Source organism: Scyliorhinus torazame, chromosome 3 (assembly GCF_047496885.1).
Source record: "Scyliorhinus torazame isolate Kashiwa2021f chromosome 3, sScyTor2.1, whole genome shotgun sequence".
In the NCBI taxonomy this organism is placed as follows: Eukaryota; Metazoa; Chordata; class Chondrichthyes; order Carcharhiniformes; family Scyliorhinidae; genus Scyliorhinus; species Scyliorhinus torazame.
The window spans coordinates 190,514,127-190,532,328 of record NC_092709.1 but is presented as its reverse complement, the minus strand read 5'-3'; the positions used below and the strand labels follow the sequence as shown (position 1 = coordinate 190,532,328).

Here is an 18,202-nt window from a genome sequence, read left to right as displayed (position 1 = left end):
TGGAAGGGTATTGGAAGGGAGTGACGGGAGTGATTTCGCAGGTGGTGAAGGCCCGGGTCAAACCAGGCTGGGGGTTAGCTCTATTTGGAGTTGCGGAAGAGCCGGGAGTGCAGGAGGCGAAAGAGGCCGATGTCGTGGCCTTTGCGTCCCTTGTAGCCCGGCGCAGGATCCTACTCATGTGGAAGGAGGCGAAACCCCCCGGACTGGAGGCCTGGGTAAACGATATGGCGGGGTTTATTAAACTGGAGCAGATAAAGTTTGCCCTGAGAGGATCGGCTCAAGGGTTCACCAGGCGGTGGCAGCCATTTCTCGACTACCTAGGGGAACATTAGAGGGAAGACAGATGACCAGCAGCAGCAACCCGGGGGGGGGGGGGGGGAGGCTTAGTTGAGTATAGGTCAATAGAGTACGAGGTTTTGTTACTTGTATATTATTATTATTATTATTGTTATTGTTAAAAAGTTAAAAAATTTCTGTTCTGTTATTGTTATCGTTTTGTTTGTTTTGTAAGCGGGAAAAATGTTGCTCAGGGAGAAAAAATTTCAATAAAATATATATTTTTTTAAAATAAGTTGTCTCTCCCCCAGTTAATTATTCTTACTCTGGATTGCCCATTTCCTTTTTATCATCCGAAACATGGCGATACAATGATCACCGTCTCCTAAATGCTCCCCCCCACTGACTCTTGATCTACTTGGCCCAACTCATCTCCAAGAACCATGTCCCAACAGTGCATCCTTTCTTGTTCGAGTTCTGTAGAAATTTTTCCTGGACATAATCTAGGAACGTTTGCCCCTCTTCACCCTTTAAACTACTGCTACCCCAGTCCACATTTTGGTAATTGAAGTCTTCCATAATAACTACTCTATAATGTTTGCATCCCTCTATAAATTCCCTGCAGATTTGTTCTTCTACATACTTTGCACTAGTTGGCAGTCTACAGACTACACTGAGCAATGTAATTGTACTCTTTTTGTTCCTTAGCTCAAGCCAAAATTATTCTGTCCCTGATCCTCTATCTCAAGGACATATTCTCATGTTCTCCCCAAACCCCTTGATGCTATTAAAATCCCCCAAAAAATCTTTCTTGAATACATACACAGTGACTTGGTGCCCATAACCTTCTGTGGTACAGAATTTCACAAGTTCACTACCCTTTGCGTGAAGAAACCTTTCTTCGTCTCAGTCCTAAATGGTCTGCCCCATATCCAGAGACTGTCCCCGTGGTTCTAGATTCCCCAGAGGGAAAACATCCTCCCTGGATCTAGTCTAACCAGCCCTGTTAGAATTTTATATGTTTCACTCAGATCTCCTCTCATCCTTATAAACTCTAGTGAATACAGTCCCAGTCAAACCAATCTCGCCTCATATGACAGTCCTGCCAACCCCAGTATTAGCTTAGTGAACCTCCACCACACTCAGTCTATAGCAAGTATGTCCTTTTGTCGGTAGCAAGACCAAAACTGAGCTCAATACTCCCAAGTGTGGTCTTACCAAAGCCCTGTATAACTGCAGTAAGACATCCGTAATTCTGAACTCAAATCTTCCTGCAATGAAGGCCAACATACCATTCATCTTCCTAATTGCTTGCTGCACCTGCCTCACTCCACTTTCATTGTCTGGTGTACAAGGACATCTAGATCCTTTTGTACATCCACATTTCCAATATATCACCATTCAAATAATACTCTTCTATTTTTCACACAAAAGTGTATAACCTCCCATTTAGCCATGTTGTACTGCATATATATATATATATATATATATATATATCCACAACCTCTTGTGTGTAACCTTATCAAAAGCCTTCTGAAGTCCAAATAGACCACAACCCGGGTTCTCCCATATCGACTCAAATAGTTACATCCTCAAAAACGGCAGTAGATTTGGGAAGCATGATTTGCCTTTCATAAACCCGTGCTGGATTTGTCAAACCCCATTAATGCTTTTCAAATTTTCTGTTATCACGTCTTCTATAATAAACTCTACCATCTTCCCCATTACTGATGTCAGGCTAAGTGGTCTATAATTCTCCATTTATTTCTCGCTCTCCCTTTCTAAATAGTGCAGATTTGCCACCCTCCAATCTGTAGGAACTGCTCCGGAGTCGATAAAATGTTGGAAGCAGGCCACCAATGCACCCAATATTTCCAGGGCCACTTCCTTTAATACTCTGGGATGTAGATTATCAGGCCCTGGTGATTTGTTAGCCTTTCACCCCATAACTTTCCCCGCACCATTTTCCTTACTAATATATGGAGGTAGAGGCATGGCTGAGGTATTAAATTAAGACTTTGCATCCATCTTTCCCAAGGAGATAGATGCTACCCAGGCCATGGTGACAAGACAAGGAAACTCTTCCCCTAGAAGAGTTCAAAAGTATGAAGGAAGTGTTGAATAGAATGTCAGTACTTAAAAGTTGACGAGGCAGTGGGACCGGATGAGATGCATTGAAGGATATTGAGGGGGATGAATGGAATTGCAGGGGTGCTGGCCATTCTCTGATGTGCCAGAGGACTGGAGAATTGTAAATATTACACCCCTGTTCAAAAAAGGTTGTAAAGATAGCCCCAGCAATTACAGACCAATTACTTTATCAGTAGTAGGCAAGCTTCTAGAAACAATTATTCTGGATAGAATTAGTCGTCACATGGAAACATGTGGGTTAATTAGGAAGACCCAGCATTGATTTCTGAAGGGGAAATAGTGTTTAACTAACTTGAGGTTTTTATTGGAGAGGAACACAAAGGGTCGATGAGGGTATTGCTATTGATGTGGCATACATAACCTTCAAAAGGCATTAGGTACATTGGTACACAACAGACTTGTAAGGTTATAGATCATGGAATAAAAGGTACAGTAGCCACACATACAAAATTGGTTGAATAATAGGAAGCAGAAAGTAATGGTCAAAGTAATGGATATTTTTGGGGTGGCTTTCCACAGGGGTCAGCTTTGTGACCTTTGCTTTTCCTGATATATATTAATGATCTAGATCTTGATATGCAGGGGAAAATTGCAAAGTTTGCAAATGAGACCAAACTTGAAAGTATTGTAAACAGTGACAAAGAACAAAGAACAAAGAAATGTACAGCACAGGAACAGGCCCTTCGGCCCTCCAAGCCCGTGCCGACCATACTGCCCGACTAAACTACAATCTTCTACACTTCCTGGGTCCGTATCCTTCTATTCCCATCCTATTCATATATTTGTCAAGATGCCCCTTAAATGTCCCTATCGTCCCTGCCTCCACTACCTCCTCCGGTAGTGAGTTCCAGGCACCCACTACCCTCTGCGTAAAAAACTTGCCTCGTACATCTACTCTAAACTTTGCCCCTCTCACCTTAAACCTATGCCCCCTAGTAATTGACCCCTCTACCCTGGGGAAAAGCCTCTGACTATCCACTCTGTCTATGCCCCTCATAATTTTGTATACCTCTATCAGGTCGCCCCTCAACCTCCTTCGTTCCAGTGAGAACAAACCGAGTTTATTCAATCGCTCCTCATAGCTTATGCCCTCCATACCAGGCAACATTCTGGTAAATCTCTTCTGCACCCTCTCTAAAGCCTCCACATCCTTCTGGTAGTGTGGCGACCAGAATTGAACACTATACTCCAAGTGTGGCCTAACTAAGGTTCTATACAGCTGCAACATGACTTGCCAATTCTTATACTCAATGCCCCGGCCAATGAAGGCAAGCATGCCGTATGCCTTCTTGACTACCTTCTCCACCTGTGTAGCCCCTTTCAGTGATCTGTGGACCTGTACTCCTAGATCTCTTTGACTTTCAATACTCGAGGGTTCTACCATTCACTGTATATTTCCTACCTGCATTAGCCCTTCCAAAATGCATTACCTCACATTTGTAAACATTACCTCACATTTGTAAACATTACCTCACGAGGACATATAGATCTTTAAACGGACATGGGCAAGTTGGTGGAGTGGCAGACAGTTGGCAGATGGAGCTCAATGCAGAGAATCATAAGGTGATGCATTTTAGTAGAAGGAACAAGGAGAGACAATCTCAAATAGGGGAAAAATTCTTAAAGAGAGTGCACGAGCAGAGAGGCCTGGGTATTTATGTGCACAGCTCATTGAAGGTGGCAGGAGAGGTGGAAAGAGCAGATATTAAAGCATATAGTATCCTGGGCTTTTATCAATATGGGCATATAATACAAAAGTAATGAGGTTATGGTGAACTTATAGAAGACACTTGGTAGACTGCAGATGGAATATTGCGTACAGTTCTGGGTGCCGCGCCATAGGAAAGATGTGAACGCATTGGAGTGCAGAAGAGGTTTACAAGAATGGTTCCAAGGATGATAAAACTTCAATTATATGGATAGATTGGAGGGGTTGGGACTGTTCTCCTTGGAGAGAAAACAGCTAAGAGATTTGATAGAGGTGCTCAGGTTCATGAGGGGGCTGGTCAGAGTAAATGGGTAGAAACTGTTCCCATTCATAAAAGGATCAAACAAGAGTGCACAGATTTAAAGTGATTTGCAAAAGAAGCAAATATGAAGTGAGGAAAAATGCGTAGTTCAGGTCTGGAATGCACTGCCAGGAAATGTGGTGGAGGCAGGTGCAATAGAGCATTAGATGATTATTTGAATAGAAACAATGAGCAGGTGCACAGGGAAAAACCAGGGGAATGGCACTAAAGTCATAATGCTCATTTGGAGAGTAGTGCAGACACAATGAGCTGAATGGCCTCCATCTGTGGCGTAACAATTGTGATTTATCAAAATCCCCTCAATCCCAAAATGTTCTTATGCTTAATAGAAAACGTATTAAGCATATACAAACTTAACGATATGTAATAGTAGTATTTATAGTTTTTTAATGACCTAAAATGTAACAAACACTTACCCCATGAAAGGAAATATAAAGAGGATGGAACAGTACACTGTGAAGAGGCGAGAGAGCCACATGGCAGCTTCCAGTTTGTTTGACATCATGAATTGCTGAAACACAGATGCGGAAATTAATTATGGACTATTATTAATAAAATACTCGGCACCAAAAACTTGGTGATGAACATTTACCTAAAGAATATTTTCCCAAATCCCTAAAGATGATCAAGATTTACAGATCAATCACTTGCTTCTGAAAAAAATCCTTGCATTAGGCGAGGTAGTGTTAAACCAGATCAAGAGAAACCGCACGCAATATTAGGAAAGTATACGCTTCTGCCAAATCACAAGATTTCCACTTGCTAATTATTTATAGATCAATGGCATTACTGAATAATTTCCCAACAACAAGTTCCTAGAAAGTAGCAGCAGCTTTCTTCACAATGCATAACAAAACGTTGCAAATCTAAACTAGTAAATTGAACAGGTCCAACAGCACCTGTCAAGGCAACAAACGGTTCATATTTCAGACGAAAGAGAAAATGCTGGAAAATCTCAGTCAGTCTGGCAGCATCTGTAGGGAGAGAAAAAAGCTAACGTATTGAGTCCAATGGGGTTGATATTTAATCAAAACTGGTCCATACTTTTCATTTGTAGATGTAACTATTTTTACTGACTTGTGCGCAACATTTGTATAGTACCTTTAATGCCAGAGCAGCCAGAACTCTTTCTGGGGAGGAGGATCGATGCCCTAGCCTTTCTAATCGCCTGCCGGAGAATCCTGCTCGGCTGACGATCAGCAACAGCCTAAAGCTGCAGACTGGCTGACCGACGTGTGTGAATTTCTCCAAATGAAGAAAATCAATTCACCAACTGGGGGTTGGAATAGGGCTTTCACAAGGCCATTCACCAACTTGTTTGACCTGTTTGTAGCAAACAGCCAATCGGCCAAGGGGAGGGGGTGCCCACAGACACCAATGAAACAGGAGGAGGGGCGGGGGGGGGGGGGGGGGGGGGGGGAATAGGGAGGCACAAAAGCCGACCACCACCCCCCCCCCCCCCACCACCCCCAAAAGTTTGTAAATACAGACAGCTAAATAAGAATAACCTACTACGATGTAACATATGTATCACTATGTTACCTCACTATATATTGATGAAGCAGCGAATAAAGAAAGCACAGCAGAAAGCAAGAAAGGGAGGGGGTCTCAGGGAAATAAGGAGAGTTGGGGTTAGGAGACTAATTCAAATGTGGGGCTTTTGTAAATTGTAAACTGTAACTGATACATACAGATTTATTTTCATTGTGTATAGAAAGAAAGAAAAACGAATTCAAAACATTTTCAAAAAAATAAATAGTATCTTTAATGGACTAAAACCTCCAGTAGTGAGATTACATTCACTGATGAACTGCATTCTAGAAAAGGCAGCACGTAATAAGCCCAAAGGAGGCACAATTCTAAATTTAGTCTTCGGAAATAAAGCAGGGCAAGTGGATGAAGTAGCGGTGGTTAACCATTTTGGAGATAGTGCCCATAATCGGATTAGATTTAGCATCATTATGGAAAGGGACAATCATAGAACCGGGGTAAAGGGGGGGGGGGCGGTCAAAACTTACAAAGCTGAAAGGTGAACTGGCAAAATTGGACTGGATACAACTCCTAGAAGGATAATCAGTGAAAATCAGTGAGAAGCAGTCAAAAGTGAGTTCTACGGACACAGTGTGGACATGTCCCCACACAAAAGAAGGGTGGTACTGCCAAATCTAGCGCCCCCTGGTTATCCAGAAGCATACAGGGTAACGCGATATCACAAAACACTTAATATCCTCTGGGTGAAGTAGTATTTCTTCATGTCATCGCTAATCCATCGACCAATCACCTTAAACCTATACCCCCAATAATTGATCCCTCAGCTTGAAGAAGTGTGTCTTTCATGTCTTCCCTATCTAGGCTCCTCATAATTTTGTACACCTCAATTAGGTCACCCCTCAGCCTCCTCTACTCTAAGAAAAACAACCCTAGTCTATCCAATCTTTCTTCAAAGCTGAAATTCTCCAACCGTGGCAACATTCTTGTAAATCTCCCCCGCAATCTCTCCCAAGTAATTATGTCCTTCCTGCAATGCGGTAACCAGACTATATGCAAAATTCCAGCTGTGGTCCAACTAGTATTTTCTACAGTTCCAGCAATACATCCCTGCTTTTGTATTCTATACCTCGTCCAATATAGGAAAGAATGGAAATGCAAAAAACAGGAGCAGACCATTCAGCTTGCTCCACCATTCATTTTAATCATGGCTGATCCAACTCTGTAACCTATTCCTGCGTTCCCCTTGTATCCTTTGATCCCTTTAGTCCCAAGTTTGGCCTCAACTGCTTTCTGTGGTAGCGAATTCCACAGGCTCCCCACCCTGGGTGAAGAAATTTCTTCAAACTCAGTCATAACTGGTTTACCCTGTATCCTTAGTCTGTGAACCCTGATTCTGGACTCCCCTGCCATAGAGAACAGTCTTCCTGCATCTGCCCGGTCTAGTTACGTTAGAATTTGATAGATTTCTATAAGATTCCCCCCTCATTCATTCTTCTAAACTCCAGTAAATCTGATCCTAACTGACTCGATCGCTCCTCGTATGTCAGTCCTGCCATCTCAGAAATCAATTGGTAAACCTTTGCTGCACTCCTTCGATCGAAGAACATCCTTTCTCAGCTAAGGAGACCAAAACTGCACACAATATTCCAGGTGTGGTCTCAGCAAGGCAATGTATAATTGCAGCAAAACATCCCTGCTCCTGAATTCATGAAGGCCAACATATCATTTGCCTTTGTTACCTCCTAATGCACCTGCATGTTTACATTCAGTGACTGGTGTACAAGGACACCCAGTTTTGCTGGACATTTCCCCCCCCCCCTCTCTATTTATAGTCATTGAGATAATCTGCCTTCCTGTTTTTGCTACTAAAGTGGATAACCTCACATTTATGCACATTATACTGCAACTACCATGCATTTGTCCACAACTTGTCCAAATCACACTGCATCCTCCCACTCAGCTTTGTGTCATTTGCAAATTTGGAGATATTACATTTAGTTCTTTCAGCTAAATTATTAATATATTTTGTGAATAGCTGGGGTCTAAGCACTGATTCCTATGGTGTCCCACCAGTCACTGCCTGCCATTTGGAAAAATACCGTTTGTTCCTACTCTTTGCATCCTGTCTGCCAACCAGTTTTCTATCCATCTCAATACACTACTCACAATCCCATGCACCTTAATTTTACATGCTAATCTCTTATGTGGGACTTTGTCGAAAGCCTTCTGAAAGTCCAAATAAACCACATCCATTGGCTCCCCCTCGTCAACTCTACTGGTTACATCCTTGAGGAATTCCAGTAGATTTGTCAACCTTGATTTCCCTTTTGTAAATCAATGCTGACTCTGTCTGATACTGCCACTGTTTTCCAAGTGCTCTTTTATAATGGATTCTAGCATTTTATCCATTACTGAAGTTCGGATTACTGGTCCCCGTTTTCTCTCTACCCCCCGTTCTAAATAGTGGGGTTACGTGAACTGCCCTCCAATCTGTAGTAACTTTCAGAGTCTATAGAATCTCGGAAGATGATCACCAATGCATCCACTGTTTCTAGGGGCACTCCTTTAGTACTCTGGGATGTAGAGTAGTAGGCCCTGGGGTTTTTTGGCCTCCAATCCCATAAATTTCCCCAACATTATTTCCTTATTAATACTGATTTCCCTCAATTCCTCCCTCTCACTAAACACTGTTATTTGTGTCCCCCTTTGTGAAAACAGAACCCAAGTATGTATTGACTTGATCAGCCATTTATTCCCCAATACAAATTCTGACTGATGTGATGGCACCATAGAAAAGTTGAAGTACATTCAACCCATCTTGTCTGCACTGGCTGAAAAATAAATAAACTAGCCGTCCATTCTAATTCCACCTTCCAGCACCTGGAATGTAGTCTTGCTGGTTACAGCATTTCAGGTCCAGATCCAGGTACCAGGTAAAGAAAGTTGTTGGGTAAATTCAAAAATCAATTATTAAGGAATTCATTTTTTAAGAAAATATTTTACTGAGACATTTATAATTAACAATTTTACACATCAAATTTTCAACAAAAAGAAAAACAACACAATATAATTAATAAACCCCCACCGCACAGAGCACAAAACTCCAGCCAACATGGTTTACACAAACAGCGCCACCCTCCCCAACCAGCCCTCCATTGGTTCTCCTGCCCATACTCGTCTCTCTCATGGCTCCCCTTTCTATCCCTCACCCCCGATTAAGGAAGTCTTAACAATGGACTTCGAAAAGTGAAATTAGAACAAGTCAAGATAGTTTTAATAAAGGGAAACTGAACTGATTCAATTGAAACAATCAAGAGGGCATTATTTGATGATTATTTGAATAGAAACTATGTGCAGAGTTACAGGGAAAAGGCAGGAGAATGGCACTAAGTCACAATGCTCATTTGGATAGCCAAAACAGACGCAACAGGCCAAATGACCTCCTTCTATAATGTAACAATTCTGTGATTCAATTAAATCCTGTTTGACAAATTAGTTGCGTGAAGGTGTAACTAGTGGAGTAGAAGATAAAGGAGAACCATTATAGGTAGCTAGATTTCGTAAGGTGCTGCAGAGAAGATTAATAGGCATGGGCTCATGGAGATGGGGGTAAAATATTAGCATAGACAGAGAATTGGTTAACACGTGGGAAAGATAGAGCGGGCATAAATGGGACTTTTTCAAGTTGGCAGGCAGTGAATAGTGGAGTGCCACAAGGATCAGTGTTGTGGCCTCAATTATTTATAATCCATATTAATGACTTTGCTGAATTTGCTTATGATTCCAAACTAAATGGAAAAGTAAGCTGTGCGGAGGACACAAAGGTTGCAAAGAGAAGTGACAGGTTAGATGAATGGGCAACAAGATAGCAGATGGGAGTATAATATAGGCAAATGTGAAGTCATTCACTTTGGTCGCAAGAATTTTAAAAACTGGATATATTTGAAAAGGCGAGAAACTTGGAAGCGATGATGTTCAAAGAGACTTGGGTATGGTTGTACAGGGAACACAAGTTAGCATGCAGGTGTAGCAAGCAATCAGAAAGGCAAATGGCATGTAGGCCTTTATTGCAAGGAGGGCTGGTGCACAAAAATAAAGCCTTTCTGCAGTTGTACAAGGTTTTGTGTGGAGTTTTGGTCTCCACAGTCAAGAAAGTATATGCTTGCATTGGAGGTGGAATATCAAAGATTTATTAAATTGGTCGCTGGAATGAAGAGATCATCTTATAATGAGAAGTTGAGTAAATTGGGCTTATATTCTCCGGAGTTAAGAAGAATGAGGGGCAATCTCATTGAAACCGACAAAACTCTGAAGGGGCTTGAGAGGGTGGACTTTGAGAGATTGTTGCCATTGGTCAGGGAATCTAAAACATGGGGGCAGTCTCAGGATACGGGCCGATCATTTATGGCCGAGACGAATGGAAAGTTATTCACTCAACGGTTGAGAATCTTTGGAATTCTCTAGCTCAGAGGGTTGTGGATGCTTCAATGTGGAATACATTTATGGCTGGGATAGACAGAATTTTGGCGTCTCAGGGAATTAAGGGATACAGGGAGCAGGCAGGAAAATAGAGTGAAGCCCAAGGTTAGCCAATGATCATAATACATGGTGGTGCAGTCTTGATGGGCTGTGTGGTCTATGCCTGCTCCTATTTCTCATGCTCTTATAGGATGCCAATAAAGCTGGCTGCTTTGTCATAGAGTCAGAGTTTTACAGCACAAAAAGGAGCCCTTCCACCCATCATGCCTGTGCCAACCATAAAGCACCTATCTATTCTCATCCCATTTTCCAGCACTTTGGTCCATAACATTGTATGCTATGGCATTTCAAGTGCTCATCTAAAGGCTTAAGTATTGCTGTGAGGGTTCCCCACTCTACCATCCTGTCAGGCAGTGAGCGAGTTCCAGCATACCACCACTCTCTGGTGAAAAAATCCCCCTGAAATCTCCTGTTGCTTACCTTAAATCTATGCCCCTGGTTACTGACCCCTCAAAGGGGAAAGGTTTCTTCCTATCTACCCTATGTTGCTCATAATTCTGCACACCTCAATCAGGTCCCCTCCCTCAGCCTTCTCTGATCTAAGGAAAACAACCTCAGCCTAACCAGCCTTTCTTCATTGTTGAAACACTCCAGCCCAGGCAACATCCTGGTGAATGTCTTCTGCACCCTCTCCAGTGTAATTGCATCCTTCCTATAATGTGGCAACCAGAACTGCACACAGTACTGTGGCCTAAAGTGTGCTTTATACTCTATGTCCTGGATGATGTCAAGCTTCTTACTGTTGGTGGAGCTGCAGTCATCCAGACAAGTGCAGAGTATTCCATAGCACTTCTCACTTGTGCCTTGCAGATGGTGGAGGCACTTTGGGGAGTCAGGAGATGACTTACTTATTCACGGCAGAATTTCCAGCCTGACCTGTGGCTGGTCCAGTTCAAGTTCTGTTTAATGTTCATCCTCAGGATGCTGATCTGATGGAATTTTGAACTTTCAAAAGCTTCCTTGGAGTTTGGTTATAATTGCAAACCATTTGCAGGAGTGAATAAATGTATCCTTTAAACTGAAATTCCAACCGTAGAATGGGACTGACTAAACTGCTCTACAGAGAGCCAGCATGAATGGCCATCTCCTGTGCCATAATCACTCTGCAATGATTTGTCTTGTGCTATTATATTAAGATTGCTATTAGGCTTTAATAACATTATTTTGAGTACAATTCCTTGTTTTGGATAATGTAGTTAAGGTTCCAGTCAATCTGTTCTTGCTAAAATAGTAAATCATACCCAGTTAAGATCAACTACAGAAACATTACATTGTATTTACGGTACAGAAACAAGCCATCTGGCACAAGATTCATGCTGGTGTTTATGTTCCACATGAGCCTCTTGCCATCCTTTTTCATTCAACACTATCAATATATCCTTATATTTCTTTTTCCCCAATGTATTAATCTAGCTTTCCCCTAAATGCAACAATGCGAGTTGCCTCAATGCTCCTGTGCAAGTTACACATTCCCAACACCTGATAGGAAATAATTTCAGACTGGATTGATCAGTTACTATTCAGGTCAATAGTTCTGGTCTTGACGCAAGTTGAAGCAACTTTTCAGTATCTAAAATGTCACACCATTTCATAATCTTAAACACCTCTTTTCAGGCCACCCTGAAATCTTCTACTGAATGAAGCACCAACCTCTTCAATCGTTCCTGATAGACTCAGTTCTATCATTTGAGTGAATATTTGTGCACCTTCTTTCGCTTCGCCATATCATTATCATGAGGACCAGAACCGCTCACCATACTCCATGTGGTATAACAAAGGTTCCAAACAAGTTTAACACAACTTTTCTGCATTTTAATTCCACCCGTGGAAATGAACCAGGATGCGTTAATTGCTATTTTAATAGCCTTATTAACCTGCACTGCTCCTTTTTTTGATTTGTGCATCTGAATCCTCTATTCCACTATCCTATTTAGACACATTTTATAAGGAATATGCAACCATCTTATTTTGCCCAATAAAATGCATCTCAATTGGATTGGATTTGTTTATTGTCACGTGTACCGAGGTACAGTGAAAAGTATTTTTCTGCGAGCAGCTCAACAGATCATTAAGTACATGGGAATAAAAGAAAATGGATAACAGGGCAACACAAGGTATACAATGCAAGTACATATGCACCGGCATCGGATGAAACATACAGGGTGTAATGAGCTCAGTCCATAAGAGGGTCGTTTAGGAGTCTGGCAACAGCGGGGAAGAAGCTGTTTTTGAGTCTGTTCGTTCGTGTTCTCAGACTTCTGTATCTCTTGCCCAATGGAAGATGTTGGAAGAGTGAGTAAGCCGGGTGGGAGGGGTCTTTGATTATGCTGCCCACTTTCCCCAGGCAGCGGGAGATGTAGATGGAGTCAATGGATGGGAGGCAGGTTTGTGTGATGGACTGGGCGGTGTTCACGACTCTCTGAAGTTTCTTGCGGTCCTGGGCCGAGCAGTTGCCATACCAGGCTGTGATGCGGCCAGATAGGATGCTTTCTATGGTGCATCTGTAAAAGTTGGTACGGGTTAATGTGGACATGCCGAATTTCCTTAGTTTCCCGAGGAAGTACAGGCGCTGTTGTGCTTTCTTGGTGGTAGCGTTGACGTGGGTTGACCAAGACAGATTTTTGCAGATGTGCACCCCTAGGAATTTGAAACTGCTAACCATCTCCATCTCAGGCCCCGTTGATGTTGACAGGGGTGTGTACAGTACTTTGCTTCCTGAAGTCAATGACCAGCTCTTTAGTTTCGCTGGCATTGAGGGAGAGATTGTTGTCGCTGCACCACTCCACTAGGTTCTCTATCTCCCTCCTGTATTCTGACTTGTCGTTATTCGAGATCCGGTCCCCGATAGTCATATCGTCAGCAAACTTGTAGATGGAGTTGGAACCAAATTTTGCCACGCAGACATGTGTGTACAGGGAGTAGAGTAGGGGGCTAAGTATGCAGCCTTGCAGGGCCCCGGTATGGAGGACAATTGTGGAGGAGGTGGTGTTCATTCTTACGGATTGTGGTCTGTTGGTCAGAAAATCGAGGATCCAGTTGCAGAGTGGGAAGCCAAGTCCTAGTTTTTGGAGCTTTGATACGAGCTTGGCTGGGATTATGGTGTTGAAGGCAGAGCTGTAGTCAATAAATAGGAGTCTGATGCAGGAGTCCTTGTTGTCGAGATGCTCTAGGGATGAGTGTAGGGCCAAGGAAATGGTGTCTGCTGTGAACCAGTTGCGGCGGTATGGGAATTGCAGTGGATCAAGGCGTTCTGGGAGTATGGAGGTGATGCGCTTCATGATCAACCTCTCGAAGCACTTCATTACGACTGAAGTCAGGGCCAGCGGACGGTAGTCATTGAGGCACATTGCCTGGTTCTTCTTTGGCACCGGTATGATAGTGGTCTTCTTGAAGCAGGTGGGGACCTTGGAGTGAAGTAGGGACAGGTTAAAGATGTCCACGAACATCTCTGCCAGCTGGTCCGCGCAGGCTCTGAGTGCACGACCAGGGATCCTGCCCGGACCCATCATCTTCCGAGGGTTCACTTTCAGGAAGACCAATCTGACTTCGGAAGCTGCGATGTTGGGTATGGGTGAGTTTTGGGCTGCTGGGGCACTCGACAGCGGATTGTTGGTTACCTGCTCGAACAGAGCATAGAATGCATTGAGCTCATCGGGGAGGGGTGCGCTGCTGCCGGAGATACTGCTCGGCTTCGCTTTGTAGCCCGTTATGTTGTTTAGTCCTTGCCACAACCGCTGAGAGTCTGTCTGTGACTCTAGTTTGGTTTGATATTCTCTCTTGGCATAGAATTATAGAATTTACAGTGCAGAAGGAGGCCATTTGGCCCATCGAGTCTGCACCCGCTCTTACAAAGAGCACCCTACTGAAGCCTACTGCTCACTTAAACCTGAACTTATTTATTGCTAAAATTTGCCTACGGTAAGGTAACACCAAATGTCACTTAATTTAATAAATACTTTTTCATCTAAATTCCCACTCAAGCCAAAGAGCCTACCCCCTTAACACCCACTTAACATTTTTTGGACACGAAGGGCAATTTAGCATGGCCAATCCACCTAACCCGCACATCTTTGCACGCAGACACAGGGAGAACGTGCAGACTCCGCACAGACAGTGACCCAGCCGGGAATCGAACCTGGGACCCTGGAGCTGTGAAGCAACTGTGCCACCCACTGTGCTACCGTGCTGCCCTACCCATACTGCATCTCGGATGGCTTTGCGGAGGTCGTACCTGGATTTCTTGTATAGGTCAGGGTGTCGTCTGACTTGAACGCTTCAGATCTGTATCTATATTGAGGTAAATTTATCAATGGCACACCCATTCTGCAAGTTTATTAATGTATTTCTACATTTATGTCACCGTACCCTTCTATATTAAATGCTTCTACCAATTTGGTGTCATCTGCAAATTTTTAAACTTCCCGATTCCCAAATTTAAATGGTGAACAATGGCCCCAGCTGCAATGCTTCTGGAACCCCACTTCATACCTTTTACCAGGCTGAGTAATAGAATAAAAGATATGTAATTGTTCAAATATCTGTCAGCAATTAGAAAGGAGAAAAATAATTATTTGAACCAAAAGAAATGTCCAGAGGGAAAATGGATATTGGGAAAATGGCAGTGAATGATTTCAATTTCAGAGTACAGAACAATCCTGTGAAGAGTATTTTGTTAAACTGCTAAAAGACTCCGCTTTTTCTCAAACAAGTAATATATATTTCCTACAGAGACCAGACTGCCAATTATGATCATAACCCAGTTATAGATCCATATCCCTCCTCACTGGGAATTTTAAGGATGTGGTTATAATACATGCGGAAGCCAGTCTGTTATTTGGATTCTCACTAATTAAATAAATCAGGTTGATATAGATCCTTCACTCAGGTGAATATTTGGTGCTCTGAAAGTATGGCTGATTTCCCAGACACATTCACAATTTCTGAGCCGAGACGGGTACTTGAATCATGTAAACTAGGTCATCTGTGGGCTGCTCACAATTGAGTCAAAGGTGACTTAATTTTCTAACAATTGAGGTATTATGAACAAAGTACAATTAGGAAAGTATTAGAGTAAATGCAATTCTTACAAGAACTGCATTTCTTCTGGAGAACTTGTGTAATGTGCATAAAAGATGCCTGTGGCATTGTGCGCAGGTAGTTCAGTCCCGTTCAGGGTTAAATTGATTAATCTGCATATGGGTTAGAAACATTATGAGATTACGCATTCATTAGTCTTTTGGGTGAGGAATTAGATGTAATTAGTAATGAATTGAGAAAAATGAAATGCTTGAATAAATGGATTAGTTAAATAAATGTTGACTTGTTGCAAAGTAATAAACTAAAAGAGATACAGAAATCAAATCTCTAAAGCAATGAATTGTCAAAGATTTTTCTTATCAATAAGTAAATTTAAATGTGGGATTAACATGATGGGGATTAGAAAAGAAAGAATCAGATGGGGAATGGAGTGAAATCAATTAAACAAAATCAGGCTTATTGCCTTCTGTGAATTGACTCTTTGGCTTGAGTGGGAATTTAGATGAAAAAGTATTTATTAAATTAAGTGACATTTGGTGTTACCTTACCTTAGGCAAATTTCAGCAATAAATAAGTTCAGGTTTAAGTGAGCGATATTAAAGAAAAAAGGTTAAAATAAGTCAAATAAATTGGGACAATTAAGTAGGTTATAGATAAAAAGATGTTTTTCAGAAGAGGGGAAATTTGGGAATTAACTAAATTAAATAAACTCAGGAGAGGGTGGTGAAGAACGACACTGGGATAGGAGAGGAATGAGGAAGGCTAGAGGCACTTCAACCACATTGATATCTTGGCTCAGATTAAAATTTGAGTCACAGATGGCAACACCTTGTAACGAAACCACTCCACCTGACTATATTTCTTACCACATGTCCCATCTAAACCACCGTGCTGGCAATATAACACTCATCAAACAGCATCTGATACCTTCATTCCTTTCTAATCCTCGGACTCTACCACAACCACAACCTCCTAGTTAACCTCCCTTCTTTCTTCATTCAGCCTCTGCTCTGAACAATTTCTTACCTTTAGCAATGTCGAACAATCTCAATTTGCCTTGCTCTCTCCAGATTTTGTTGTCCTCCTATCCTCACATAACCTCTACTTCCATATAAATTCCCATATCCATTTTCAGAACTATGCCTTAAAATTGACAATTTAATATCTCTATTCCTGTAATCTTGATTATATACACTGGCTACCTCCAACCACTCTCACACCCATCGCCTAATCCTTCTCCAACCTCACTTGCTTCTGCATCTGCCACTGTAAAAGACAATACTCTCTCCCAAGTCACAACCACATTAGCCTCCTACTTGTCATACATTCAGCAGCTATCAATCTGTTCACCATTATCTTATTTCATCTTTGATGCCCGAGTCTTTAGTAAATGTTTGCCATCTTCAATCATGGCTGTTCTTCCTCGTTTCACCTCCATCTCTGCTCAAGTCCAAAGGTAGACCTGAGCACATCTGACATATGGCTGATTTAGCCACTCATCATCAAAACCAACTGGATCACATCAAACTGCACTGGGTCTCTCTTCTTTGCCAAAACCAATCATGATCCCAGGATCATCCTAAAGAGTAAAGACAACCTGGTTTCTTCTCTTCACTCTCACCATGACAAACAAGTGCCATCAGATCATGGGCTGCTTTATCACGAACATCGAAATGACGTCAGCTGTGTCACAGTGTAGAACACTTGCATTTTGTTGGAAGCTAGAGAGTGCAAGCCCCACACTGGAGATTTAAGCATATAATCCAGGCTGAAGCTTCCGTGCAGCAGAAGTAGCGCTGCACTCTATGGGGCTTAAAAGATTTTGAAAAAAAAACAAATTTTGAGTACCCAATTTTTTTTTTTTTTTTTTTAAATCGTAAGGGGGCAATTTAGCATGGCCACCTATCCTGCACATTTTTATAGGTTGTGGGGCAAGACCCACACAGACATGGGAATAACATGCAAACACAACAAGAGTGCGCCAGGGCCAGGTTCGAGGCTTAAAAGATCCTACTGCATTACTTGAACAGGGAGGTGTTGGTCAACACTGAACCTAAAAGCATGTTCTGATGAGTTATTTTATTACTATTTTTGGGACCATGCTGTGAAAAACGGACCTCCAGCATTTCCCACAGCTTGACTGTAAAGCTCTTTGTGACATCCTGAGGTCAAAAAAGACTGCATATAATAATAATATTATAATAATCGCTTATTGTTACAAGTAGGCTTCAATGAAGTTACTGTGAAAAGCCCCTAGTCGCTACATTCCGGCGCCTGTTCGGGGAGACTGTAACGGGAATTGAACCGGCGCTGCTGGTCTTGTTCTGCATCACAAGCCAGCTGTCTTAGCCCACTATGCTAAACTAGCCCCTCTATGCTTTCAGCTGGCAAAGCTAGAATTTCCTCCTCAAGCACAGAGCCTCCCTTTCTTTTTGAAAACCTTTTTTAAGCCCATCTCAAAATCCACCGCCCGACCAGAGTTTTAGTTACTCTTGCCAATACTTCTTCCTTTGACTCAACATTCATTTTTATCTTATTTTGCCTTAGTAGTGAAGTGCCTTTGGATGTTTTCCTACTGCATACATATATAAACTGTATTTGTTGCTCTGCTATCAAGTGAAATTAAAATGAGGTTGCACATAGATGCTGGCTTTAAGAGCTATATTAAGAACAATAGC

At 42.2% G+C, this 18,202-nt stretch overlaps 1 protein-coding gene across 4 annotated transcripts in view; it reads right to left on the bottom strand.

Annotated features, from left to right (window-relative positions):
- tmem33 (transmembrane protein 33) overlaps positions 1-18,202 on the bottom strand; it is a 70,848-nt gene that overhangs the window by 36,170 nt on the left and 16,476 nt on the right. For all 4 annotated transcript variants that reach the window (XR_011940225.1, XM_072496662.1, XM_072496663.1 and 1 more), the window contains one exon: positions 4,874-4,968. Coding sequence is in view for 3 of the 4 variants with exons in the window: in XM_072496662.1 (XP_072352763.1) it covers positions 4,874-4,968 (95 nt within the window). In the remaining variant the exon portion in view is untranslated. The remainder of the gene's footprint in view (positions 1-4,873; positions 4,969-18,202) is intronic.